The sequence below is a fragment of the Phycodurus eques genome, chromosome 4, assembly GCF_024500275.1.
Source record: "Phycodurus eques isolate BA_2022a chromosome 4, UOR_Pequ_1.1, whole genome shotgun sequence".
NCBI classification, from domain to species: Eukaryota; Metazoa; Chordata; class Actinopteri; order Syngnathiformes; family Syngnathidae; genus Phycodurus; species Phycodurus eques.
The window spans coordinates 32858818-32884318 of record NC_084528.1 but is presented as its reverse complement, the minus strand read 5'-3'; the positions used below and the strand labels follow the sequence as shown (position 1 = coordinate 32884318).

Genomic DNA, 25501 nt, shown 5'->3' with positions numbered 1-25501 from the left:
CACACACACACACACACACACACACACACACACACACACACACACACACACACACACACACACACACACACACACACACACACACACGTGACAGAAGCTGTAATAATCAGAATCAGCATTGTCATCTTCTCTTGCGGTGGCTTGTGTGAAAACAACTTAAAAAAAAAAAAATAAAATAGTTGTTCATTATAGCTTGAAAGCTATGTTAAGTCCTTGTACAAAGTCTGTGTATTAAATCTTCCTAAGTCTGTAAAGTCTTCATGTTGACTCTTTGTAGTCTTCGTATTCAGTTTAACTTTGTATTAGGTCTTCCTATGAAGTCTATGTTACGTCTTGATGATGAGTCTTCATTTTAAGTATTTATATGTAGTCTCTGCATTAGGTCTTAAGCATTTTTCAAAGGTTAACTCTTCACATTGAGTCTTCATAAACATGTTAAGCCTTTTAGTTAAATCTTGTTAAGTATTTGTGTCAGTGTTGATATTAAGAGTAGATTTCATTTCATCATCATCAACATGTTAAGCCTTCATACGAAATATTTGCATTCAAATATTTGAGTTGAATCTTTGTTAAGTCTCCATAAACATGTGAAGTCGACTTCCGTGGGTTGCTCAAACGTTTCTTTTTTCCACGAGGGCGTCCTTTAGAGCACAGCAACGGCGCCTCCCAGCGGCCAACGGAAGAACAACGCGAATCTTGGGTTCGACACTTTACAAATATCATTATCAAATATTTTGTTCAAAAATATTTATAGATGGGAACGTATGCATAAACACGTGACTCCTGCAATTGTAATCACAACTGTTGCTCAAAGGATTATCATCTGTAATATAAATGATCCTCTTTCTGTCACTGAACATCACATTTCAATGTTTCTGTCGCAACGTTGTGTTGCCTTTGTTTTAGATGCTCGAAAAATGATCATAAAATATGAAAAGTATGTAATATGTTTGCGTTGCTTATGTACAAGCGTCGCCCAGGAGCTTCTGCAAAGGGCGACACTGACATCGTGTGGCCAAATGCTGAACTACACCCTGAAATGGACTTTTTGTCGTTATTAAATATGGATAAAGAATGCCAATTAGCTAAGTTTCTTAAAGAGACAAAAGTGATGAAAAAAACTGTTGTGACGTCATTTATATGAATGATGATGTCACCCCATGTGTTTTTTGTAAATGAAGATTTTGTGACAGCGGTTCAACTTTTAATTTATGTTCATGAATGACAGGTCACGTGACTACGAGCCGATGACTTAACAGGCGTGTTCCATTGGCACCGCCCACCATATTTGATTGACAGCGACATACACCAAGCCCGCTCAATACCATTTTTAGGAGCAGTTTCTGATTCTGATTCTGATTCTGATTCTGATAATGATAAGGATCATAACTATCGAGAGAGTGCATGAATTTTCGTGGTCCGACTTTGGCAAATGTAACGACTCAGCTTATTTAAAAAATATATATATTTTTAACCTGCCCTCTGATATTGGCTGGAAAACTGCTAGTTTGTTTCTGTACTCATCGTCTTATTTTGGTGGCATCTCAGTGTCAAGGAACTATGTTGAAGTGAGTTGAGGAGTTCCATTCAGACACAAACAGTGCCTCGCCGCCATTTTGAGGGATCTTGGTTCCGAGGAACAATGTTGAAGAGAGTTGAGTTTCATTTAGATATAAGTAGTACTTTGACAAAGGTAATTAAATTTGCGAGGAATAAATGCTGAAAAAAAACCTCGAGCTGTCACCTTATCGTGGTGGAGGGGTTTGTGTGTCCCAGTGACCCTAGGAGCTAAGTTGTCTGGGGCTTTATGGCCCTGGCAGGGTCACCCATGGCAAACAGGTCCTAGGTGAGGGACCAGACCAAGCACAGCTCCAAAAACCCCTATGACGACAAACAATTCAGGAAGACGTTTTCCCTTGCCCGGACGCGGGTCACCAAGGCCCCCCTCTGGAGCCAGGCCTGGAGGTGGGGTTCGAAGGCGAGCGCCCGGTGGCCGGGCCTAGCCCGAAAGGGTAACGTGGGTCCCCCTGGGTTAGGGTTAGTCCTGACTGTTGTTTGTGCCTATGCAAGGGTGTGATTGGGAGGAACGCCCCCCCCCCCCCGATCAGAACCCGAGCGGTGTTCTGTTATTGAGCTTCTGTGCTCATCACGGATTGTCCATAACGAACACCATGTTCAAGCATAAGGGTGTCCACACGTGCACTTGGCACCAGGACACCCTAGGTCGCAGTTCGACGATCGACTTTGCGGTCGTGTCATCGGACTTGCGGCCGCATGTCTTGGACACTCTGGTAAAGAGAGGGGCGGAGCAGTCAACCGCTCACCAACTGGTATACGACGACGATACCGGTCCGACCTGGCAGGCCCAAATGTATTGTGAGGGTCTGCTGGGAACGTCTTGCAGAATCCCCTGTCAGGAGTTTCAACTCCCACCTCCGACAGAACGTTGCTCATGTTCCGGGGGAGGCGGGGGACATCGAGTCCGAGTGGACCGTGTTCCGCGCCTCCATCGCTGAGGCAACCCGTTGGTGGACACCAACGGTGAGGGACGCCGTCGAGCTGAAGAAGGAGTCCTATCGGGCCTTTTTGGCCTGTGGGACTCCCGAGGCAGCCGATGGGTACCGGCCGGCCAAGCGGAATGCAGCTTTGGTGGTCGCTGAAGCAAAAACTCGAGCGTGGGAGGAGTTCGACGAGGCCATGGAGAAAGACTTCTGGACGGCTTTGAGGGAATTCTGGTCCACCATCCGGCGTCTCAGGAGAGGAAAGCAGTGCACCATCAGCACTGCGTATAGTGGGGACGGGGCGCCGCTGACCTCGACTCGGGACGTTGTGAGTCGGTGGGGAGAATACTTCGAAGACCTCCTCAATTCCACCGACACGCCTTCCCATGAGGGAGCCGAGTCTGGGTTCTCTGAGGCGGGCTCTCCTATCTCTGGGTTTGAGGTCACCGAGGTGGTTCAAAAGCTCCTCGGTGGTAGGGCCCCGGGGGTGGGCGGGATTCGCCCGGAGTTCCTCAAGGCTCTGGATGTTGTGGGGCTGTCCTGGTTGACACGCCTGGATCCCGGATACAAGTGGCCGAAATGAGTTTCCTCCGCAGGGTGTCCGGCCGGGCTCTCCCTTAGCGATAGGTTGAGCAGCTCGGTCATCCGGGAGTATCTCAGAGAAGAGCCGCTGCTCCTCCACATTGAGAGGAGCCAGATGAGGTGGCTGGGGCATCTGATTCGGACACCTCCCCGGCGAGGTGTTCCGGGCCCGTCCCATTGGGAGGAGACCCGGGGACGACCCAGAACACGCCGCGGAGACTACGTCCTTCGGCTGGCCGGGGAACGTCTCGGGTTCTCCCCCGGAAGAGCTGGATGAATTGGATGGGGAGACGGAAGTCTGGGTGTCCCTGCCGAGGCTGCTGCCCACGCGACCCGACCTCGGATCAGCGGTAGAAAATGGATAGATGGATAAATGCCAAAAACATTTTTAAAATGCTTAAGTTTGCTTATATATGCCACAGGATGGCGCCAAGGCACTGCTTTTGTATTAGACAGGGGTTTGTCCTGAGCACAAAAACAGCAAAATTGGTGAGTTTTTCAACAAATAACAGAGGCTAGGTTAAAACAAAACAAAACAAAACAATCTACTGTCATTTTATTGTTGTGAATCATTCAGGCACTTGATAAACTTTGTTGAAGTGAGTTGAGAAGTTTCATTGCTTTGACACTGCAATTAAAGTCAAGCTGACTGAACAGCAAATATTTGCGAGTAATTAATGCCAAAACCCCTTAAATAGGTTTAAAATTGCCCCAAAATTAAAATGGGTTAAAATGGGAAGTTTTGCTTCATTATGTGAGGTTTTCAGTGAACAATGAAGGGTTAGGGTTAAAATAAAACCCGGATTTTTATGGTTAGGAATCAGAAAGGCACTTGATGAAAACGTGGCTCATGTTTTATCCGGGTTATCGTCGGAGAGTTCTACTTCTTGGTAAAGAACCGCTGAAAGGCGGAAATCTTGGTTTTGCCAGCGTTGTCGTTGACGACGGGCTGCTTCGGCGGCGGGGGTGGAGCTACTGAAGGGGGCGGGTCACGTCGCCCTGGTGATTGACAAACGACAAAATACGCTAACACATTAGCATGCATGAAAGTCGCAACGACTTTATTCATGAATTAGCCGTTAGCCCGTGGCTAATCTCAGCTGCCCGACCTTCGGCGAGGGCCTCGCCGCCCTGCGGGTAGCGGTGCGTGCGGTAGTACGTGCGGGGGGGCTTGGGGGGGCCTCGGCCCTCCGGGGACGCTCGTCTCTCCGGGCTCTCGTGTCCGTGACGTCTGGGAAGGAAAAATATCAAGAAAAAGCAAAACAGCTGAGGCCCATTGAATGAAAGTTAGGGGTCGTCACCTCGAGGGGTCGGAGGGCTCCGAGGGGCTGTGACGACTTTGGCTCTGCAGCGTCTTCAGCCAAAGCCGCCGGAGGTCCCGAGAGGACGCCGCGAACACAAACTGAGAGCCGTCGTCCAGGCTGGAGACACATACGCAACCGTGCACACAGAGATGCGCAGACACATGCACGGATCCACTCACAAATAGACAAGCGCGCGCACACACACACACACACACACACACACACACATGCATAAACGTGAGCGTGCGTGCACACACACGTTGAAGGCTCGTGTGTGCGCGTTGCGGGGTTGTCGTGTTGTACTGACGTGACGGTAAACGTGTTGTCTTTGCTCCTGAATTGAGCAGCAACGGCGTTTTCCTTGCAGACGGCGCCCGGCAAGATGACAGGAGGCCACCTGGTGGCACCCTAAGGAACGACAGCACACACGTCAACACCCTGGCAGCGCCGCCATCGCTAGCCAGGCTAGGCTAGGAGGCTCGGGCTTTCCAACCAGGGTCTCACATTTGGGTATTAAGAAAGGGTTAGGGCGTCAAATTAAGAGTTTCAAGCCTGCATTAAGGTTTCAAGGGAAGGTGAGGGTGTGAAATTAGGGTTTCAAATCAAAGTTAGGGTTTCAAATTAGGGCTTCAATCCAGAGTTTGGGCTTCAAAATAGGGGTTTAAATCAAGAGTTTCAAGCTTGGGGACATTTTTCAAACAAGGGTTACGGTTTCAAATTAGGGATTCATGTCAGGGATAGGGTTGTGGATTAGGTTTGTAAACAGGAATTGGGCTTTCAAACAAGAGGAGCAAGGGCTAGAGTGAAACATTAGGGTTTCAAATAGGGGTGTAACGATTCATTCGTTATATCGACGCATCGATTCATATTCCTAGGATCCAATTGGATCGATCCGTGCTCAGATAGTTAGTCTTCCGGACGAAAAGGTATACATTTAAATCGTGTTAAAAGATTATCGACTAGCATTTAAGCACGGCAGACTTGAAGACAGATGCGTGTGTGTGTGTTTTAGCACTTTTAATGAGAAAGACGTCACACCATTAACTTTCGTGTCTGTGACGTCGCAGGGGATGATGGGATTATCAAACAGTGTTGTTTTTTTTGAGTGGCAAACCGCATCTCGCTGCACGGCGCATTGATCACAGTGCTAAACGTGACTAAAACATCCTGCGAAGCTTAAATCGGATATTCAGACGCAACCTGAAGCCACGAAGGTGATGTACAGTCACCGAGATCCCAGAAGCAAGCGAGGCAAACATCCGTCGGTTTTCCTCATGACAGCACGCGAGCTAAAATGTTGGTGAACACGAACACGCTTGAGCTTGCGTCACGGACGCGTTGCGGCATAACGCAACAGGTAGTTGTACATCCCGCAAACTACAGCTACAGAACCACGACTGGCCGGTCATAAATATGATTGCAACATTTGAGGATTACGTATTTTGTGTTCAATTACAGCAGGTGTGTTTATGCAGGGTGGACCCCGCCTCTCGCCCGAACAGAGCTGGGATGGGCTCCGGCGTGAGGAGAAGCGCAACAGAAAATGGATGGATGGATGGATGTTTATTCTTAACGTTTGCATTTCCTTTCTAGATTGAAAAACAACACCAGAAGTAGCAGGTCAACCACCTGTTAAGAGATGTGAGTCACACTTTATTCAAATCAAGTGTGAATGCATTTGCCACCATTGGTTGTTTATTGTATATCCGTAATTCATTTTAGCTGATACCTTCACAAGAAACAAAAGGACTTTAGGAAATTTCACCTGCACTGTCCAGGTATTCATTTCACCGTAACACTGCTTGAATTTTGGCCTAGAAAGTTACTCGAATCGATTTCAAGCCACTGAATCGTTTCGGCACGGATCGTTCCAAATGAACCGGGATCGTCCTTGAATCGAATCGGGAACCGCGAATCGTGACACGAATCAAATCGTTGTTCAAACGTTTCGTTACACCCCGAGTTTCAAATTGGGGTTCTGTTTTAAGACTTGGTTAGGGTTTGAAACAAGGTTATGGTTTCAAACAAAGAGAGTTTCAAATAAAGACTTCAAGACAGGTTTGGTGTTTAAAATTAGGGTTTCAAGCCAGGGATAGGGTGTTAAGGAAGGTTTTCAAATTAGGGTTTCAAGCAAGGGGTAGGGTTTCAAATCAAGGTTTCAAACTCTGGTTACCCGACCTGTTTGGCGGCCTCTCGGTCCTCGAATAAACGCAGTTGGCCTCCCTGGCAGCACGGCAAACACTTCCTCCCAGTGGCCCCGCCCCTGGCACACCAGCAGCCAATCACACTCAGAGTCAAGCGGGCCAATCAATAAACAGGCTGCGTGCATAGAATGCTCTCACCTTGGCTCCGCCGCCTCCTCCACGATTCAGTTTGATCTCCAGAGTTCCCTCCAGCATCCTGCTTGTTGCCTAGGTAACAACAGCTAAAGTGATGCATCTCCATGGCAACGAAAGCGTGACTCAAATCCTGACTCACCTCAGCAGCTTTTTCTTCGGCTTCTTCTTCAGGAGGAACTTGAGCAGAATCCAGCAGATCAGGAAGTTGTCCGCCGAGCGCATCCTGTTCCTGGAGGTGTCTGCTAGTCGGACGAGCAAGGAGCTCTCTGATAGGCCCAGGGGAGTCAGGCGGGAGGGGAGGCGCCTCCCGGTGGATCGGAGGCTCACTGCGGCATCTCCACGCTGGAGGAGACACCCTGGGCTTGGGAGCCAAAGGAGGTTTAACTGAGGGACGAAGAGAGGAGGAGTGAGGAAGTCCAGGAGGTGTCATGGTGGATAGAACCAAAGGGCTGGTGTCCTCCTCCTCGACCTTCTCCTCCTGGTCAAATGTCCAAGGTGGATTGGAGGGAACTCTGGAGGAGGCACTGCTCTCGCTTACTTGCGAGGAGGACAAGCTCTGTGGAGCTTTTAGATCGAACGTCTTCCGGCTGGCAGTATCCGGCAGCTCCGCCTTGTCAGAGTCGAGAGTTGGACTGGACGAGGTGCTGGTCTGGCTGACTTTGAACGAGGACATCCCTGGAATTTTTGGGTTGGATGCTTTCTGGAGAGATTGAACTCTGGCAGGAGGGCTTCTCTCAAGGTGATCCTTGTGATCAGATCTGCAAGGTGGACAGAGGGCGCTGGCGTCCTCCTCCATCTCTTCCTGGTCAGGACTGCCAGACCCACTGGAAGTAGTTCTGAATGAGGTGCCGGTCTCACTGACTCTGGAGTAGGAGGAGATCCCTGGAGTTTTTAGATCAGACATCTTCCGGAGAGATGACGTTCTGGCGGGAGGGCGTCTCTCAAGGAGATCCTCGTGATCAGATCTGTGATGTGGTCTGGAGGTGCTGGTGTCCTGCTCAACCACCTCCTCCTGCTCAGAGCTGCGAGACCAACTGCATGACGTTCTGGAAGCGCCGCTGGTGTCACCGACGCGGGAGAAGGAGATCCCTGGAGTTTTTAGATCAGACACTATCCTGAAGGACGAAATGCTGGTCGGCGCTCTTCTCTCCAGGAGCGCCTTCTCCTCGTTTCCACGGACACCAAGCCTCCTTTCTCTCTGGGATGAGAAGAGGAGCAAGTAGAGAAGAGTCCTACCTGATGTTTCTTGATCGTGACGTAAGGAACAAACCTGCGTGGTCTTCCTCTGGAGGGTATCGAAGCATTCGCTCTGCGCAGTGATCATGGCCTCCAGGTCCTCCTGACGCTTCAGGAGGTCAACCACGTCTGACACGGAATCCTGGAGGAGGAACAGAAGACGTGAAGGAGATGATGGTGGCGGACTCCGGTTTTGAGACTCACGCCGTAGTGGCCGCTGGTCAGGGAGTCCTCGTAGGAGCTGAGCCAGCGTTCAGGCCTGGTCCAGATCCTTCTGGAGGCGCTTCAGCTCCAGGTCCTCCTCGTACGCACGGTGCGTCTCCTCCCAGGTTTTCAAAATCACACACTCAAGATCCTCCAGCTCACTGCACACGTTCTTCCACCTGTAGGGTTTCAAACCAGGGTTAGGGTTGCAAATTAGAGTTTTAAACAAAGATCAAGGGTTCAAATTTTTGGTTTCAATTGAGGGGTCTAAATGAAGATTAGGTTTCCATATTCACTTTTAGGTTTGAAATTATGGTTTGAAAAAAAGGTTCAAATTAGGGTTTCAAACAAAGGATAGGGTTTCGAATTTGGGTTTAAAGCAAAGCGTCAGGTCAAATTACGACTTCAAGTTCAAGGCTGAAAATTAGGGCTTCATAGAAAGACTAGGTTTCCACATCAGGTTTTGGGTTTGAAATTAGGGTTTCAAACAATATCTGGGTTGCAAATGAGCTTGTTTTGTTTTGTTTTGAAACCTGTCCTGTTCAGCTGCATGGCCTTGCAGAATGGTGGATCTGTATGCCTTTGTGCTGGAACGGTTTTGCTAGTGCAAGAGGGGACTTTGAAAGTTTGGAATTGTTCTGATGTTTATTGAAAATGGGGGAAAAAATGACTGAAGAATTGCGTTTTAACCAAAGGTTCGGTCGAATTGGAGTTTCAAACAGAGGTTAAGGTTTCACATTATTTTTGGTTTTCAAATTAGTCTTAAACAGAGGCTAAGGCTACAAATTAGGGTTTAAAATTAGGGTTTTAAGCGAACGTTTGGGTCGAATTAGTATAATAGTAATAATCGAACAAAGGTTAAGGCTTCAAATGGTTGCTGGTTTCAAACAAGGATTAGGTTTAGGCTTTTAAAGAAAGGATAGGGTTTCAAACAAGGGTTAGGTCTTAAATTGTCAAGTTAGGATTTCGAGCCTAGGTTAGGGATTCAAAAAAGGTTAAGGTTTCAGATTAGGGTTAGACGACGTAGTTTTGAGGGGTTGTGGCCTCGTGATTGCCACTTACCTCTTTGGCCATGAAGTTTCCGTCCTGCAGGAGGCGCCGAGCTTCACTCTTGACAAGGCGAGTCTTGTGGGTGTGTCTCTCCAGGTGGACTCGGTACTCTCGGTGCCTCCTCAGGCTCTGATCCGCTTCGCACCCATCGCCACCCGGACTCTCTCCGAGCCGGCCTTCGCCCCGCGCCGCCACCGACGTCTCCCTCAGCCACGTCCTACACATGCGCGCACACACATCATAACTTCATAACTTCAACGTTTTGTTCTCGAAAAAAATTCTTTGTTCTTGTCAAGATTACAACATTTGTGCTTGTTCTAGAGAGAAGAGGACCCACATGAGCTGGCCCCACAGGGCCAAGAACTTGTGCGCGTCGTGGGCCTGCACCAGTACGGCGCGGCGCCGCCGGGCCTTGTCCTGGACGGCCGCGCAGGACGACCGAAGATCGTCCAGCCTGCGGCTCGCGGACCCTTCGGAACCAGGAAGACTGCCCCGCAGAGCGGCGCTCGCCTCCCCAAACCGGGTCACCTCGGCAGAGATGAGCACGAGGTCTCGCTGAAGGAAACAAGGTTGGGGTATCAAACTGGGGTGCAAACCGGGATTAGGGTTTCGAGATAAGGTTTGGGTATCAAATTGGGGTTTCAAACAAGTGTATCGGTTTTAAATTAGGTTAGGGTAAGGTTTCATCCTAGGTTTACAATATCAAATTAGGGTTTCAAGTCAGGTTTTGGGTTTGAAATGATGGTTTCAAGCCAATGTTAGGCTATCAAATTAGGGTTTCAAGTCAGGGTTGGGGTTTCAAAATAAGGTTTAGGTATCAAGCTAGGGTTTCAAGTCAGATTTAGGATTTCAAAGGAGGGTTTCAAGTCAAGGTTAGGGTTTGAAATCATGGGTTCAGTCCAGGGTTAGGATAGCAAATTAGGGTTTTAGTTTAGTAAGGGTAAGGGTTTAAAATGAAGGTTTCAATTTAGTGTTTCAAACAATGATTCATGTTTCTAGTCAGGGTTGGGGTTTCAAATTAAGGTTAGGGTATCAAACTAGGATTTGCAACTACGGTTAGGGTTTCAAGTTAAGGTTTAGGTATTCATTTAGGGTTTGAATTTAAATGTAGGATTTCTAATCAGGGTTAGGGTTTGAAATGATGGTTTCAATCCACGGTTAGGCTAACAAACTAGGGGTTCAAGTAAGAGTAAGGATTGCAAATGAGGGTTTCAAGTTAGGGTTTCAAAGAATGATTAAGATTTCAAGTCGGCGTTGGCGTTTCAAGTTAAGGTTCGCGTATCAAATTAGGATTTCAAACAAGGATTAAGGTTTTCAAATCAGGGTTTGAAGACGGGATTTTCTGTCTTCAAATTAAGGTTGGAGGATAAAATTAGCATTTCAAGCCAGGGTTAGGGTTTTGAGTTTTGAAATGAGGACACGATACATGATGGGAAATGTTTCTACCGCAAACAAACATCAAACATTAGCATGCTAACATCTTAGATTAGCTCTGGTGCTAGCACGTGGACACAACGCCTCTGACAGTGACTTGTTTGTTGCTAGCATTAGCATACGGACCGACCCGACCGGCGTCCGGTTCCTGACCTCCAGAGCCTCGTGCTGCTGCAGGCGGGTCTGGACGGCACAGAGGTCCCGGTCCTGCTCGTCCGAGTCCAGCGCAGGCCTCCTTCTCGGCCATCCAGATCTTCAGCTCGTCCGCGTCGTGATGGAACTGGTGCATCTTCCGAGCCGACCGCAGGTTCTGGAGGAAGAGACTTTTTCTACGTGGTGACATAAAATGATCGTGCAGGATGACGGGAAGTCCTGGATAATGTGGCCAATTGAAAGCCATGAAGACTACAGTTTTTTTTAATTCCTTGTTATGTTACTGGATGACCCATACTATCTGGGGTAGAATGGGTTTCATTGTAGACTTTCGCTTTTCTTTTTTGGTTTTCTCATTTATCCGTATTTGGACAAAGGAGCAATTTCATGTAATATTTGTAGTTTCTGAACGAGGCGTGTCATGCCGAACTGCACTTCAACATGCAAGAAGAAGTAGAAAGATTGTAGTATTAGCAAAATGAGGGGTGAAAAAGGTGGTACTGCAAACGTATACAAAATTGTCCAGACAAACTGGATTTTGAAGTGTTTAAAATAAAAATGGATATTTGATAGTGAACTCTAATAACATTATGCAGTAAATAAAATGTAACTGGGATGACTATTTAGAGTGGTGGATTGGGTAGAGGATTACTTTTGGATTTGTGATATCCTTCAGGTGGGGGTTCAAAGATGAGTGACTGGAGTGAACTTCTTTGAGGAGCACTGTCCTTCTGATCTGGGACCAGGTCATACCGGGTAGTACCTGTTCTCTAGTTCTGATGGCATCTTCCAGGTCATCCCACAGTCCACTGAGCTCTCGGTCCCTCCTGCGGGTCTGGCTGTCCTGCTCCAGGCCTCCACTGAGCTGCTGTAACAAGGCCAGCCGATTCCGACCTACACCTGAGACCTCTGACACCAGAACCTCCAACTTCTTCTGCAGAACCTGTGAGAAAACGAGATCAGAGCTGGTTCGACTCAAGACCAATGAACACCAATGTCTTTCTATTTCTGATGGTCTCAAACCTCCACGTCCTCCAGGTCTTGTCCGCAGTCCTGCGAGTCCACCGCTGCCTTCCTGGAGTCCAACCATGTTTGCAGTTCTTGGGCCTCACGGTGGAACACAAACACACGTAGCTGCTCCTCCAGGGCGGAGCGACGAGACACGCTAAGACGCTCGATTGTCTCGAAGAGATCCAACACGAGCGGAAGACACTCGCTGACCGCGTGACTGAGAGGGTGGCATTGACAACATAAGGACAACAAAAATGTAAAGACAAAAACATTTGGTCATGATGTGTGTGTCTGAGACGTTTGTGACCTGTTGGGATGCTGCAGGCGGTGCAGAGTTCGCCCTCTTTCACGCAGCTGGTCCAAAGTGGTCCTCTGGTTTTTCAGGTTGATGTCCACGACGTCCAGACGCCTGCGCAGAGCTTCCGCCCCCTCCTCACTGTGACCCACCTCAGCGCTCTCTAACACCCGCTGCTGCTCTTCTAGCCACACCCGCAGCTCGCAAACCTGCATGGAGCAAAATTGTTATTTCGCACTTTGGGTGATTGTTACATGTTTTTGGTTTCACGTCTTGACTTTAACAAGAATCCTAAGCTAATATTTTAGCACATTTTTAACGAGAAAAAAGCGGTATGACCTCAGCTAGGAAAGCATGGATGCTGATCGCCTGCTGGAGGAGTTTCCCCTTTGCCTCCGCCTCCGTCTTCAGGTCACCGTGGAGTTGTTTGAGCTGGTCCACGCGATCTTGGATGTCCCGCGACGCAAAATGGCGACCTCTGACCTATTGGCGACCAAGAGGTGAGGAACGCCATGGCGAGCAAGTAATTATAAACCATGCTTCCTTTACCAAGCTATGCCCTGCCTCAAGGACTGCTTGGACCAATGGGGCACGGCTGGAGAACTCCTGCACCAGCACCTGGAAATGTTTACTTCAGAAGTTGAACATGTTGAGAGTGAGCAAGATTTGACTCGACTTGCTTGAAATCTCGTGGGGATTCCACCTGACTTGCTTGATTTTTGCCTCAGTAACCTGAGACTTGCTTGAAACTTGAAGGTTAAGACTTGGGACCTACCTAAAACATACACAAACGCGACTTGCTCAGTCTAGAGGACGTTCCTGACCTGGTGCTTATGGAGGAGCTGCTGGCTACCGATCAGAGAGCCTCCATAGTCAGAGGCGGTGACTGTGGTCAGTCGCCGTCTGAGCCAGTCCAGCTCCTCCTCCTGGTCACGGCTGAACTGGAACAGGAGCTGCCAGGCCTCCAGCGTCTCCCGGCGACTCTGCAGCGGCTGGGACAGGCTGTTGTACCTGCTTACAAACACACACACACACATTACTCAACAAGTCCAAATATGTGCACAGGAAGGACTCCAGCGATGTGTCTGACCTGTGGATGGTGTTGGTCACACGGTTCTGGAGCTCCTCAGCCCGGAAGTTTCCCCTCGAGTGAAAGTTCTCCACCGTCTCTATCAGACCCTGCAGGGGGAAAAAAAGGTAGTCATCAAACTTTGTTGGCAAGCTTCGCCCACAGGCAATTAAAAAAAACTGAAATAGTCTAGTATCTGTAATGTGAATTTGGTAGCAAAAGGACAAACTCTCTCGGACTAGTTCATCTTTATAGTAGCCTTATAAATGGACAGAAAATGGCTGCTTCAAACCAAACAGGGCAAACATCCTGTGACTTCTCAGGCATGGTTTCTTGAAGCTTTTTTGTGGGTCTACTCATATCTAACACAATTTCATCATCAAACTCGTTGTTTCAGGAGCTGAATTTAAACAAATAATACTCAACATTTTCTGCCATGCTCCATGCACATGCAATACTGAAACCAAATTTTTAGAGCAATTTAGCGTTGTTTATCCGTCTAGAGGAAAAAGATTGGACAAAGGGGTTTTTCAAGGATACCTGGAAAAAAATGACCCTAAAATGGTTGCTTCAATCCAAAATTTCATGTCGCTAAGGGAAACTGGCTTTGGGACCTTAATTTATAAAGAAGACAACACCTGCAGTCTCGGTCGGAGTCCATCCACCTGGTCTTCGAGGTCCTGCAGGGTCTTCAGGACCCTGTTGACTGATGGCAAGTCAGTCCCGCAGTCATGGTTGGCCAAGTTCCTTTCCACTGAGTCCACCAACTGGTCCAGGTCATCCAGGGAGCGCTGGAACTGCAGTGCCTGGAGAGGAAGCACTGGATCGTTTGGTTCTGATTTACGTTTTGGTGTATGTGTGTTTGGCTGTTTGTCACATTCAATAAACAGCTGAAATTCCATCGGCGACTGTTGCTTTTTTGTCTGTTGCAGTATGTCAGTACCTGGTAGGCCTCCTGTAGTCGGTTCTTCTTCTCCTCACAGTTCCTCACCAAAATGGCCCAGGCCTCAGTCGCCTCCTTGAGTCGTGGTCTCACCTTGGCCTCAAGAGCACCACCATCAGCCAGCAGTTTGTCTGCTTCCTGAAAGGAAAGGGCACGTGATAATACACTTCCTGTCACTTTCACAAAAGTGTTCCTCGAAGATGGCGGCAGACCTCAGTGAGAGTGTCCACTCGGTAGCGGTTGGCTAGGATTTCTGCCTGGAAACTCTGATGTTTCAACACTTTTGCCTGAAGGTTGCTTGGTTCCCTCCATATCTCATCAGATGCCAATATGTTACGCTCATTCAGCCACGCGCACACCTAAAACACACACACACACACACAAATACATATACACATAGACCAGATAGCACAAGTCCACTCGAGTCTGGTCAAGTCTACTAGAGTGAAGGATCAGTCTGGTCAAGTCCACCAGAGTCGCCCAAAGTCTGGTCCATTAGAGTCCATTATGGTCTGGTAATGTCCTGTCGAGTCCACTAAGGTCTCATCAAGTCCACTAGAATCCACTTATGTGTGGTCGAGACCTGTCGAGTCCAGCAAAGTCTGTTTAAGTCCAGTTGAATATACTACAATCCAGTACACGCTGGTCCAGTCCACTAGATTCCATTAGTCTGGTAAGTCCAGCAAAAGTCATGTGCAGTAGAGTCGACTACAATTTGGTCAAATACTGAATAGTATACTAGAGTCCACTACCGTGTGGCAGAGTACAGAATCTACCTGGTAACTGTTGGTCAGGAAGTGCTGCAGTTGCAAGGATCGTTCCAGATCTTGATGACGAGAGCTGGTCTTTTTCTGGAGCTGACTCTGCCTAGAGACAGATTGACACAGGTGAGGGGGGCATCACTCTGGACCACCTGAAGTCAAATAATTCTGGTTGGTTACTTAGCAAAGAGTGCTTTGCTTCTCGCTCTGATGTTGTCAGAGTCAAAGTGTTTCTCCTGGATCATCTTCTGGGCCAATTGCTCCACCTGGTCCACTTGGTCCAGCTGAGCATCCAGCGCTTCCTCAAACTGGACCTGCTTCCTCTGCAGGGTCTCCACCTCGGCCACAGAGCTCTGCAGACAGACCAGAACGTCTTTGGCCCAAACTTGAAGACCACCCGTCAAAGTTGTGGTTGACATCCACGTTACCCCAAGATCCTGATTGGCTAGGAGGGCTTCCATGTTACTAATCCAACTCTCACACAGATCCACCGAGGCCAGGAAGACCTGCAGGAATCGTGAACCAGTCAGCTCCAAATGCTCAAGGATCCACTTATTCTTGTTGGGCCAGTTGTATACCGAGCAATGCAAGAACTAGTCAGAATTAGACAATCGCGAACAAATTACACTCGGCAACTGACCCTCACACACCCGGCAGTTGACCCTAGGACACCTACCAATGTGTTACAATGGAAAAACTGTGACCGCTGATATTCTTATAGGGAAACAATGTTTTGAGGTGCCACATATACTCTACTATTTTATTGAACCACAAAAAAATGTCGAGGGAAAAAAAAACAGCTGCTGTAGCTCTATTATAATAATATAAAGAGAGGAAACAGTTGTGCAGTGGCATTTAGTTAATCAGGACCTGAGACTGACCTGCAGGGTGCACGCTTGCTCCAGCCTCGTGCTGCGGTTCTCCCAGGCTCGGTCCAGTCTATCTTTGGCATCGTCCAACTTCTTCAGAGCCTTCTGAATCTCTGCCTGACAACTGTGGCCTGACTGGATCAGACTGAGGCCAAATTCTTGGACAGAGTTGATGCGCTCAGCCCGGGTATCTATCTGTGTCTGGACAACCCAAAAGGAAAGTTGTGAAACTTTCTTACAATTCTGAATAACCCATAAGCTGGACTTTGCTTACCTTCCGGTCCTGATGCTCCACAAGGAGCCGGTCAGCCTCAGCTCGTGTCCGTGGGAGAGCTTTCTCTGCCAGTTCACTGCTTTGTTTAAGCGTCCAGTCCAGTAGGAGGCGATGGTTTGCTTTGAAGAGCTGCAGCTGATGAGCCTCCTGAAGCTTGTCCTTCCTAATAAATACATCCACTAAGCAAACTAACAGGAACCAGAACAGAACCACAACGGAGCCACAGTCTCACCTGTGCTTGACCTCCTTGTCTAGCAGCTCCAGAGTCTTGTGAAGCTCCTTCTGTTTGTCTTGCAGCTTCCCGTTCATCACAGACTGAAACTTGAGCTGGTGGCAGATGTCCTTCTCCAGAATCTACATGGAGGAAGCATTCATGCCTTGTTCTCACTTCCTGTTAGGACCACCATCTCACCAGAATCCCAAGTGTACCTTGGACCTTTCCTGGATCACCCTACTTTCCCTCTCGGTCTCCTCGTGGCGTCTGATCAGGTTCTCCACGCTCTCCACATCCACTCCGCAGTCCTGGTCCAGCAGAGGCAGCATCTGGAGATTTGATGAAATGAAGATGGGCTAGTACCTTCTTTCATGACTAGAACCTCTTGGGATGAGACCTATAGCTCGGAACAAGAACCTTCTATTGGGAAGAGAACAGCTTAGGACTAGAACCATCACTTGGAACTAGATCATGCACTTTGGACTCGTACCTTCTTATACCTAGTACCTGGAACTGTTTCCGCAACTACCCAAGGACAAAGAATGAGTTTACCAACTGACCTTCTCACTAGCTCGCTCTCGGACCTCCTCCAGTTCTCTGATGAGCGAGTGGACAACCAGGGCATCCTCCATTTTTTTCTTGTAGGCGTTCAGGTCCATGTGGAACTTACTCCACCTAAATGAGAGACGGAAAACGGTTTGGTGTTTGAGTGACAGGCCACGGGTCCTCCCAGATGAGAGGTGCTATAGTGGTACCTTGACTTCTAAAATTCATTTGTTATGTGACCAAGCTTGTAATGCAAATCAATTTTCCCCATTTAAATGAATTTAAACACCTTTACTCCTTTCTAGCCATCAAAACAAGTTCAGTTTTTAGACAATAAAAATAGTACAGTTTTGTACAGTAACATAATAAAAGAGAATGTAAAGACAAACGTTAAAAGAGTGTAATGACTGTACATTGTGAAAAGCCGAAAGTCACAACAACAGTGTGCGCGTGTTACACTATCTGTGGTTATTGACGCAGTCTTCCATTTTCCTACATTCATGGTAATTTACCAGTTACTTTCCACGATAACATAGTTTCCATTTGACCACTGTTAAAGAATTCACTCCTTCCTAGATCGCTCCTCTACATTTGAACGGAATCACCACTAGCTCCCGGGCTGCGAGCCCCTCCGGCCTCTCTAGGCTAGCAGAACAGCATCAGTGAACAACAAACAAACAAACATCGACAGTCGAGCCAAGGTACCACTGTACCTGTCGTTGAGTTGGCGTCTCCTCCGTCTGACGGTCTGCATCTCGTCAGCGTTCTGCCGCTTCTCCAGCCGAGCTGCCAGCCGGTCTATGGCCGTAATGTGAGCGTTGTCCACTGTCACCACCTAGAAATCGAACAGGAACAGTCATTTTCACAGTCATCATAATCAGTGGGACATTCAGGTTCCTGGTACAAGAGGAGCTTCCTCACCCCGCCTCCTTTTCCACGGAACTCGCCAAGTTTCTTCAGAAGCTCAAGACCGTGTTCATAGTCGTTCCCCACGTCTCCCAGGTTGACCATGACTTCCTGATGGACGGGACCACACGCTAAGCAAATGCAAATAAGGTTAAGGGTTCTTGAACTTTTTGCGTCCAGGGACCCCTTACAAGGTATGTACTCTCCTTGAGCTGTCACCTTATCGTGGTGGAGGTGTGTCCCAATGATCCTCTGAGCTAAGTTGTTTGGGACTTTATGCCACTAGCAGGGTAACCCATGGCAAACAGGTCCTAGGTGAGGAACCAGACAAAGCACGGCTCCAAAGACCCCTATGATGTTTAAAAATACTGGAAGACGTTTTCCCTTGGCCCGACGCGGGTCACCGGGGGCCCCCCTCTGGAGCTAGGCCTGGAGGTGGGGCTCGAAGGTGAGCGCCTGGTGGCCGGGCCTGCGCCCACGGGGCCCGGCCAGGCACAGCCCGAAAGAGTAATGTGGGTGCCCCCCGCCGAGCCATCCCGTGGCTCGGCGCCTGTACATTGGGGTTCACCCCGGTAGACGAGAGGGTAGTCCTCCCTCCGCCTTCGGGTGGGGGGACAGGTCCTGACAGTTGTTTGTGCCTATACACCAAACAGCAGTTCAGAGTACCTACCTAGAGTCCTTGGAGGGGGTGCGGCCGCATGTCTTGGAAAGAGGGGCGGAGCTGTCAACTGATCTCCATCTGGTGGTGAGTTGGCTCCGATGGTGGGGGAATGCCGGTACGACCTGGCAGACCCAAACGTTTTGCAGATGATTTAGTTCTATTGGTTTGTTCAAGGAGTGACTGGAGCGGTTCGCAACAGAGTGTGAAGCAGTTGGGATGAAAATCAGGACCTCCAAATCTGAGACCATGGTCCTCAGTCGGAAAAGGGTGGCGTGCCCTCTCCAGCTTGGGGATGAGATCCTGGCCCAAGTGTCTTGTGGTCTTGTTCACGAGTGACGGAAGAATGGAACGGGCGATCGCTGCACCAGATCGGTGCAGCGTCTGCAGTGATGCGGTCCGCTGTGGTGAAGAAGGAGCTAAGCCGAAAGGCGAAGCTCTCGATTTACCGGTCGATCTACGTTCCTACCCTCACCTATGGTCACGAGCGGTGGGTCGTGACCGAAAGAACGAGATCCCGGATACGAGCGACCGAAATGAGTTTCCACTGCAGGGTTTCCGGGCTCTCCCTTACTCGCACTACACGTCACTTTAAACCGCATCCACTCCTTGAAGTCTCGGCGCACCTTTGCACAATGGTCATTGCGCCGTACTATTGCAATATTAGTCATTCAAACTGCTCTAAGTGCTGCTTTTTACAATTTGCACAATTGTAAAAAATACATAAATTAAATAAAATGTACCGGCATTACCAGATAACTGTTAACCCTTTATTGCTCAGTGACTGTTTTTTGTCAATGTCTTTATGTCTCAAAGTGTTCTGTGTCAATTGACCGTCTGTTGTCGTTCTCGAGCGGCTCCAACTACCGGAGACAAATTCCTTGTGTGTTTTTTGGACATACTTGGCAAATAAAGAGGATTCTGATTCTGAGTGAGAAGCTCAGTGAGAAGCTCGGTAATTCGGGAGGGACTCAGAGTAGAGCTGCTGCTCCTCCACATTGAGAAGAGCCAGATGAGGTGGCTCGGGCATCTGATTAGGATGCCTACTGGACGCCTCCCTGGTGAGGGGACGACCCAGGACACGCTGGAGAGATCCCGAGGCGTTCCCAGGCCAGTCTCCCGGCTGGCCTGGGAACGCCTCGGGATCCCCTCGGAAGAGCTGGAGGAAGTGGCTGGGGAGAGAGCGGTCTGGGCTTCCCTACTAAAGCTACTGCCCCGTAACCTGAGCTCGGATAAGTGTAAGAAAATGGTTGGATAAATTCAATATGTATCCATTATTGCTAGCGGTCGCATGTTCATAAACAAAATATTACTACACTTTGCTTTTTGAATAGAGATAATGAAAAACTATCACTGTTCAAGAAATTATTTCTCTAGTCCAGAAATTCCACAATACATGCTAAATACACACTAAGCACACGCTTCCCCGCCATGTGTGTCCTACCTTGTGTCGGATCCAGGCCTCCACCTCCTCCACCTTCTGCAGGAACTCCAGGAAGTCTCGGCTGTCCTCCAGAACTTTCCCTCGCTTGGCCACGGCCGCCTTAAGCTGGTCCCAGTGGCGTTCCAGAGCCTGTGCGCTCCTCCTTGCCTCCTTGGAATTTGGGTGGTGGAGGGAGACCAGTTTCTCGCCGGCCTGGAGGCACACCAAGTGAAGATCTTGAAGACGCTACACTGGCTGACCTGGTTCCATGTCAAAGAGCGGGTCTTAGTCTTACCTGCTGCACGTCGCTGATGACCTGGTCGTGCGCCATGATCTCTGCCTCAAACACCTGATGCTTCTGAAGGAGCTTCATCTTGGTCTGCAAGTTGCTGAGATCGGCTTTTGCATCCTCGGACAGTTTGAGCATGCGCTCACTCACCCACTCCTCCGCCTGGAGGACCACAACCAGGGTGAGCACATAAAATGACATAGTGGGCATTATTTGAGTTTTACACCCACGGCCAATCCCCTCTGATTGGTGGGATTGGTGGTCTCGTTACCTCGGCGACATCTCTCTTGAAGACACACATCAGCCAGGACAGATCCAGCTCCTCCCTCCACTTGACGGACAGCTCCTTAATCTTATCACGTCGCTGAAGGAGGGCTTTCAGCCGGCTTTGGGCCTGCCCGCTCTTCTCTCTGCTGAGTGTCTTGTTGAGGCGAGCGCCGAGGTCCTCCAGGCTCGACACCTGCACCCACCACAGAGAATTCAAAGTTCACGCTGATCGAAGGTGGAGAACGTCACATGAGCGCAAACCTTGTCCTCCTGAGATGTAAGCAACTTCTCAAAAGCTTCGTGATGTTTGATTAGAGCTTCTGTCTCGTCCACTGTCTTTCCCAGAGTGCTGTTCTTCAACAACACCTGCGGGGACGGAGCAAATAACACAAACAGAATTCTCTTTCACACAGCGAAGTGCAAGTGTTAGAACCTTCACTTGGAACGAGACCTTCTTCTTGGGACTAGTACCTTGTCTCAGGACTAGAACCACACCTCAGGAATAGAATTTTCACTTGGAACTGGACCATTTTCTTAGGACTAGTATCTTCTCTGGGGACTAGAACCTTATCTCAAGACTAGAACTTTCAGTTCGAACTAGATCATTCTTTTGGGACGAGTACAGTATGTCAGGATGAGAACCTTCACTTGGGTCTAGAACGTTCTCTTAGGGCGAGAACCTTATCTCTAGACAAGAAATTGATCTCTTGGAAGTAAAACCTTTTTTGGTAACCAGCACCTTCTCTTGAGACAAGAAATATCTATGAGGACTGGAACCTTGTCTTAGAACGACAACCTTCTCTAAGGTATGGAACCTTAACTTTGAAGGAGACGATTCTCTTTCAATAGTAGTATTGCAATATTTATCATCACAGTAACAGAACCTTGTTTTGAGGCTAGAACCTTATCTGGAAACTAAAACCTCTCCACACTAACACAATCTCTTGGAGTGAGAATCATCTTTTAGGACTAGAACTTTCTCTTGGGACGAGAACCTCTTCTTGGAATTAGATCCTTCTCTCAAGACTACAACCTTCCCTCGGAACTACATCATTCTCTAGGGGCTAGAATTTTATCTCAGGACAAAGAAAACCTTCCCTCGGGACTAGAGCCTTCAATTGCAACGAGACTGTTCTATTTTGATATTAATATTACAATATTTATCAACAAAGTAACAGCCTTCTCTCCTCTCTTCTGCCACTTTCTCTCGGCCATAGAAGGGTCTCTTGGGATAACAATCTTCTGTCTGGATTATAACTTTCTCTTGGAAAGAGAACCTTCCCTTGGAACTAGAACCTTCACTCTGGCCTACAACCGTACTTGGGACTCTCTTGGGGCTTAAGCTTTATATTGTGACTATAACCTTGTATAATGCTTTCTGCTCTGCTGCCCCTCAGACCAGGAACTGTCTCCCCAAGCACCTCATACGCTTTTTATTTGTATATAAAAAAAAAAAATTACAAAAAAAGGCCAAAAGCCAGGTTTTCAGCAAATGATTTTCTTGCCTTTTTAAATCTTACTGTTGTATGGTTGATTCCGTCTTCTACTGCTTTTCTCTCTGTAGCGCTTTGAGATTTCCTTTTAAATGTAAAGTTGCTTATAAATAAGGTTCGCTGTACCTCGTGCGAGCTGCAAGTTTTGTCCATGCTGCTGACGTCTCTGTAGAAGATCTGCTCCAGGTGGACCTTCTCCAGCCAACTTTGCTTGTGGTACCACTGGTCCTGGAGCTTCTCCCGCTCAGCCTGCAGGGCATCCAGCTTCCGCAGCACCTGCCAGGACACAACGCCACCGTGATGCCGCCACGTCGATCGCGCAGACAAACGGGGCCGCTCGAGAGGCGCCCTCTTCCATAGACAACAATCAGTGTAGCCCTTTTCTGTGAAAGTTGCTCTGGTTCCCCACTGCTTTCTCAGCACTTTATCTTCAGGAAATCTACATAGTATGAGAAAAATTAGCGAAGCAACCAACAACAATCAGAGTAGTTAATTCTGGGGAATTCCGTTCCATAGGAGTGTAAAATGGTTGCGAGTCCTCCAAGCAGAACATGAATGAGGCAAATTCAAATTCTTATGATTTTCCACATCATTTAACAAGAGGCCATTGCTTTTTCCCCACATAGGACCAGTTGGCTTTGAATTGTTTTTTCCCCCCTTAATCAATAAAATCACCATTTAAAAACTCAATTTAATGTTTACTTGGGTTATCTTTGTCTGATATTTATATTTGCTTGATGGTTTTATACATTCAAGTGGGAAAACACTGCAAAAAACTACGAATTTGAGAAGAGGGCAAATGGTTTTCCACAGCACTGCATGTTAGACGTCTACGCCCTCACCTGCTTCCGGTTGCTGGTGTCCTGCTGCTGTAGCTGCTCCCCCATGTCCACGGCCTGATGGTAAACTTCCTGCCGGGCCACCAGCTCGGCCCACAGCTGCTGGTGCAGCGCCATCTGGAGGTCTGCCGTGGCCACGTCGCTGATGCGCTCCTTGGCCGCCATGACGCCGGTCATCTGACCGCACCACAGCAGGTAGTCCTGGACCTGGAGTGTGGTCGCAATGGTTACCACTAGCGCTGCGAACCCAAACTCTTAGATTTTGTAGATCGGTTAAAATAACAGCAGCAACCAAAGGATTACTCTCCGTAAACTGGGGACGGGTATTAATTACACTGATCTTTGCTGCTTTGTGACAATTTTGATGTGTAGTATCCAAACACCACATTGGTTTTGCTCAATCAGGTCAACTATTTGAACAACGGCCACATGTTGCTTGGTAGAGGAATTTTCATTTTAGGGAATTCAAATAACGGAGGTTCATACCTGGAATTTTGAACAATGATGACCTAACAGTCAATTTACAGATACTCACTTTTATCAACATCTACTATTAAATTTACAGTACGCGAAGTTTGTGACATTTGATGAATAAACTGTTCACAACTTGGCATAAAAACCTGACCTGAACAAGAGAAATGGATGTCATGTTCGGATTCAGCAATGCAAAATAGTCCTTAATCAGTTGAGAAAAACAGACGACTTACAAAAAAATCTCTCTCTGTAACGCAGTGTTAGCTTTAGAAAAGTCCCAAACCAAAGATCTGAAAAGAGTGACTTTATTTTGACAGAAAAGACCTAAACAAGCGATAAAGTACCTTCTCTCAGGACTAGAACCTTCTCTTGGGTGGCAAATCTTCCCGTAACTAGAATGGTCTCTCAGGGCAAGAACCTTCCCTTATGATCAAAATGTTCTCTCAGGACTAGAATCTTCTCTTGTGACTAGAATTTTCTCTCATGATAAGAAACTTCCCTTGGGATTAGACTCTTCTCTCAGGACTAGAACCTTCTCTCGGGAGGAGACTATTCTCTTTGCACAAGAATCTCCTCTCAGGAATTGCACCTCTTCTTGTGACGAGCCCCTTCTCTTAGGACTCAAATCTTTTCCCTGGGCTAGACTCTTCCCTTAGGAAGAGAACCTGCGATTTGTAGTGACGTACTGTATGCTCAGTCCACGTCTACATTTAAGACAGTGGAGGTGTCGTATTTTGACCAAAAAAAAGCAACCGCGATTGTATTTCCACCCAAGAATGTGCCGACTGTGTTGCTGAATTGAGAATGTTTGGTTATATTTTGAAGTATGTTGCCGTTCCCTTGTGTGTGAAGGCACCGTTTTACTGTTTTGTTTTGGTCAATAATATTTCAAGTGCACTTTAAGGGTCATTTGTTTTTACGGTATGGTACCATGGGCAGTAATGTTCCTTGGCCATGGAATTTCAGTTCGTCTTTTTGTTTTAGGGTTTCAGTTCAGGTGCAAAAATATTGGTTTGGCATCAGTATCAAGAAAAAACAACAACCCTGGTTAGCGCCAAGTCATTCCTCCATTCTCCCCATCATCCTCGTCCCCGTTCTGACCGTGTTAAGGAACGAGTAGCGCTGGCACGCTAGCGTTAGCACCAGCTCCCGCTCCTCGGCGTGAAGCCGTAGCTCCTCCCAGCACTCCGCCACGTCCTGTTGCACTTCCTGTAGGCGGAGCGTCAACTGTGGCGAGCAGAGCTCTAAGATGGCGTCCACCGTCTCCAACTGCTCCTGAAGCTGAAGGCAGGAAGACATTATCAGCTTATCTGAGGTTCAAGGTCAAGTTAGTGTGAGCTGGAGCCTAACTCCCCTCTCGCCAGTCTATGTCGGGGCAAATATAGACAACCGCATTCACATTCACACCTATGAACAATTTCTCGGTCTTCAGAGAAGCTAACGTGCGAACGTGTTTTGTAATGTGGGAGGAAAATCCCACACAAGTATGGTACAAATATGCAAACTACACACGGGAAGGACGGAACCAAGATTTGAACCCAGAACCTCGATACTGTGAGGCAGACACGCTAACCACTAGAGTACCGTGTCGCGGTATTGTGTGCCAACCTGCTGTTCGGCAGCTGCGAGTTCCTGGAGGAAAGCCTGGTGCTTCCTGAGCTGTGACATGACTCCTCGCCAATCCTTGGCCACGTCGTCCGGGATGCTCTTCTGGCGCTCCTACGCACGCACACGTTCAAACTGTTTGTATGTGTACCTTGAGTATTTAGTTTTCTGATGTTTTACTTTTACTCCCTATATTGAAAAAAACATCTGTACTTTCTACTCGTTACTTTGTCAAAATAGGCTTGTTACTTTTTTCCTCACACTTTTCATTTATGTACAAAAAACGTAAATCAAGAGAGGGAAAGTCAACCATTTCACTGACGTGTGCGCTTTCTAGTCCACTAAATTAAAAATCCCTATGTCGTTCTTAGGGAGTAGTCATTCGCTTATTCCCTACTCCCTAATCACGACAAAGGGATTTTTTTTTTTTTTTTATTACGTTGAAGGCACTAACTATCTTGGGCCACTTTATAAAAATCACTGTACGATGATTAGGGAGTAGGGAATTTTCCAGTGGTCAGAATGACCAAAGTCCAAACACTTCATGACTGTACTTGAGCAGATTTTTCAAGTATCGGCGCTGCCACCTCTGCGTGTACCTGGATGAGCGCCATCGCGTCACTCAAGTCCCGATGAAGTCGGTGACATCGCTCGGCCTTCTGCAGCTGCTTCTCACGCTCGTTGGCCACGCCCCTCAGGTCCTCCCAGCACGCACTGCGCACACATTTCCACTATTCCAAACCGTTCCCAGGTGTCTTATGA

The 25501-nt window shown here is 48.0% G+C and overlaps 1 protein-coding gene across 1 annotated transcript in view; it reads right to left on the bottom strand.

Moving 5' to 3' along the window:
* Positions 1 to 3603: 3603 nt before the first annotated feature.
* Positions 3604 to 25501, bottom strand: part of sptbn5 (spectrin, beta, non-erythrocytic 5) — a 45008-nt gene continuing 23110 nt past the window's right edge. The window contains 45 exon segments of the mRNA XM_061675497.1: positions 3604 to 4082; positions 4193 to 4314; positions 4385 to 4504; positions 4695 to 4795; positions 6566 to 6613; positions 6615 to 6650; positions 6730 to 6798; positions 6866 to 7924; positions 7997 to 8104; positions 8167 to 8217; positions 8219 to 8345; positions 8785 to 8804; positions 9229 to 9433; positions 9554 to 9771; positions 10804 to 10878; positions 10880 to 10960; positions 11567 to 11746; positions 11827 to 12031; positions 12122 to 12318; positions 12449 to 12592; positions 12659 to 12727; positions 12934 to 13120; positions 13200 to 13288; positions 13817 to 13984; positions 14122 to 14259; positions 14334 to 14480; positions 14898 to 14988; positions 15063 to 15235; positions 15311 to 15388; positions 15764 to 15952; positions 16026 to 16188; positions 16258 to 16379; positions 16455 to 16568; positions 16800 to 16914; positions 17499 to 17620; positions 17707 to 17802; positions 19794 to 19985; positions 20068 to 20223; positions 20333 to 20521; positions 20590 to 20694; positions 21948 to 22097; positions 22664 to 22867; positions 24236 to 24415; positions 24743 to 24853; positions 25339 to 25453. Coding sequence (XP_061531481.1) covers positions 3964 to 4082; positions 4193 to 4314; positions 4385 to 4504; positions 4695 to 4795; positions 6566 to 6613; positions 6615 to 6650; positions 6730 to 6798; positions 6866 to 7924; positions 7997 to 8104; positions 8167 to 8217; positions 8219 to 8345; positions 8785 to 8804; positions 9229 to 9433; positions 9554 to 9771; positions 10804 to 10878; positions 10880 to 10960; positions 11567 to 11746; positions 11827 to 12031; positions 12122 to 12318; positions 12449 to 12592; positions 12659 to 12727; positions 12934 to 13120; positions 13200 to 13288; positions 13817 to 13984; positions 14122 to 14259; positions 14334 to 14480; positions 14898 to 14988; positions 15063 to 15235; positions 15311 to 15388; positions 15764 to 15952; positions 16026 to 16188; positions 16258 to 16379; positions 16455 to 16568; positions 16800 to 16914; positions 17499 to 17620; positions 17707 to 17802; positions 19794 to 19985; positions 20068 to 20223; positions 20333 to 20521; positions 20590 to 20694; positions 21948 to 22097; positions 22664 to 22867; positions 24236 to 24415; positions 24743 to 24853; positions 25339 to 25453 — 6748 coding nt within the window. The 3' untranslated portion in view covers positions 3604 to 3963.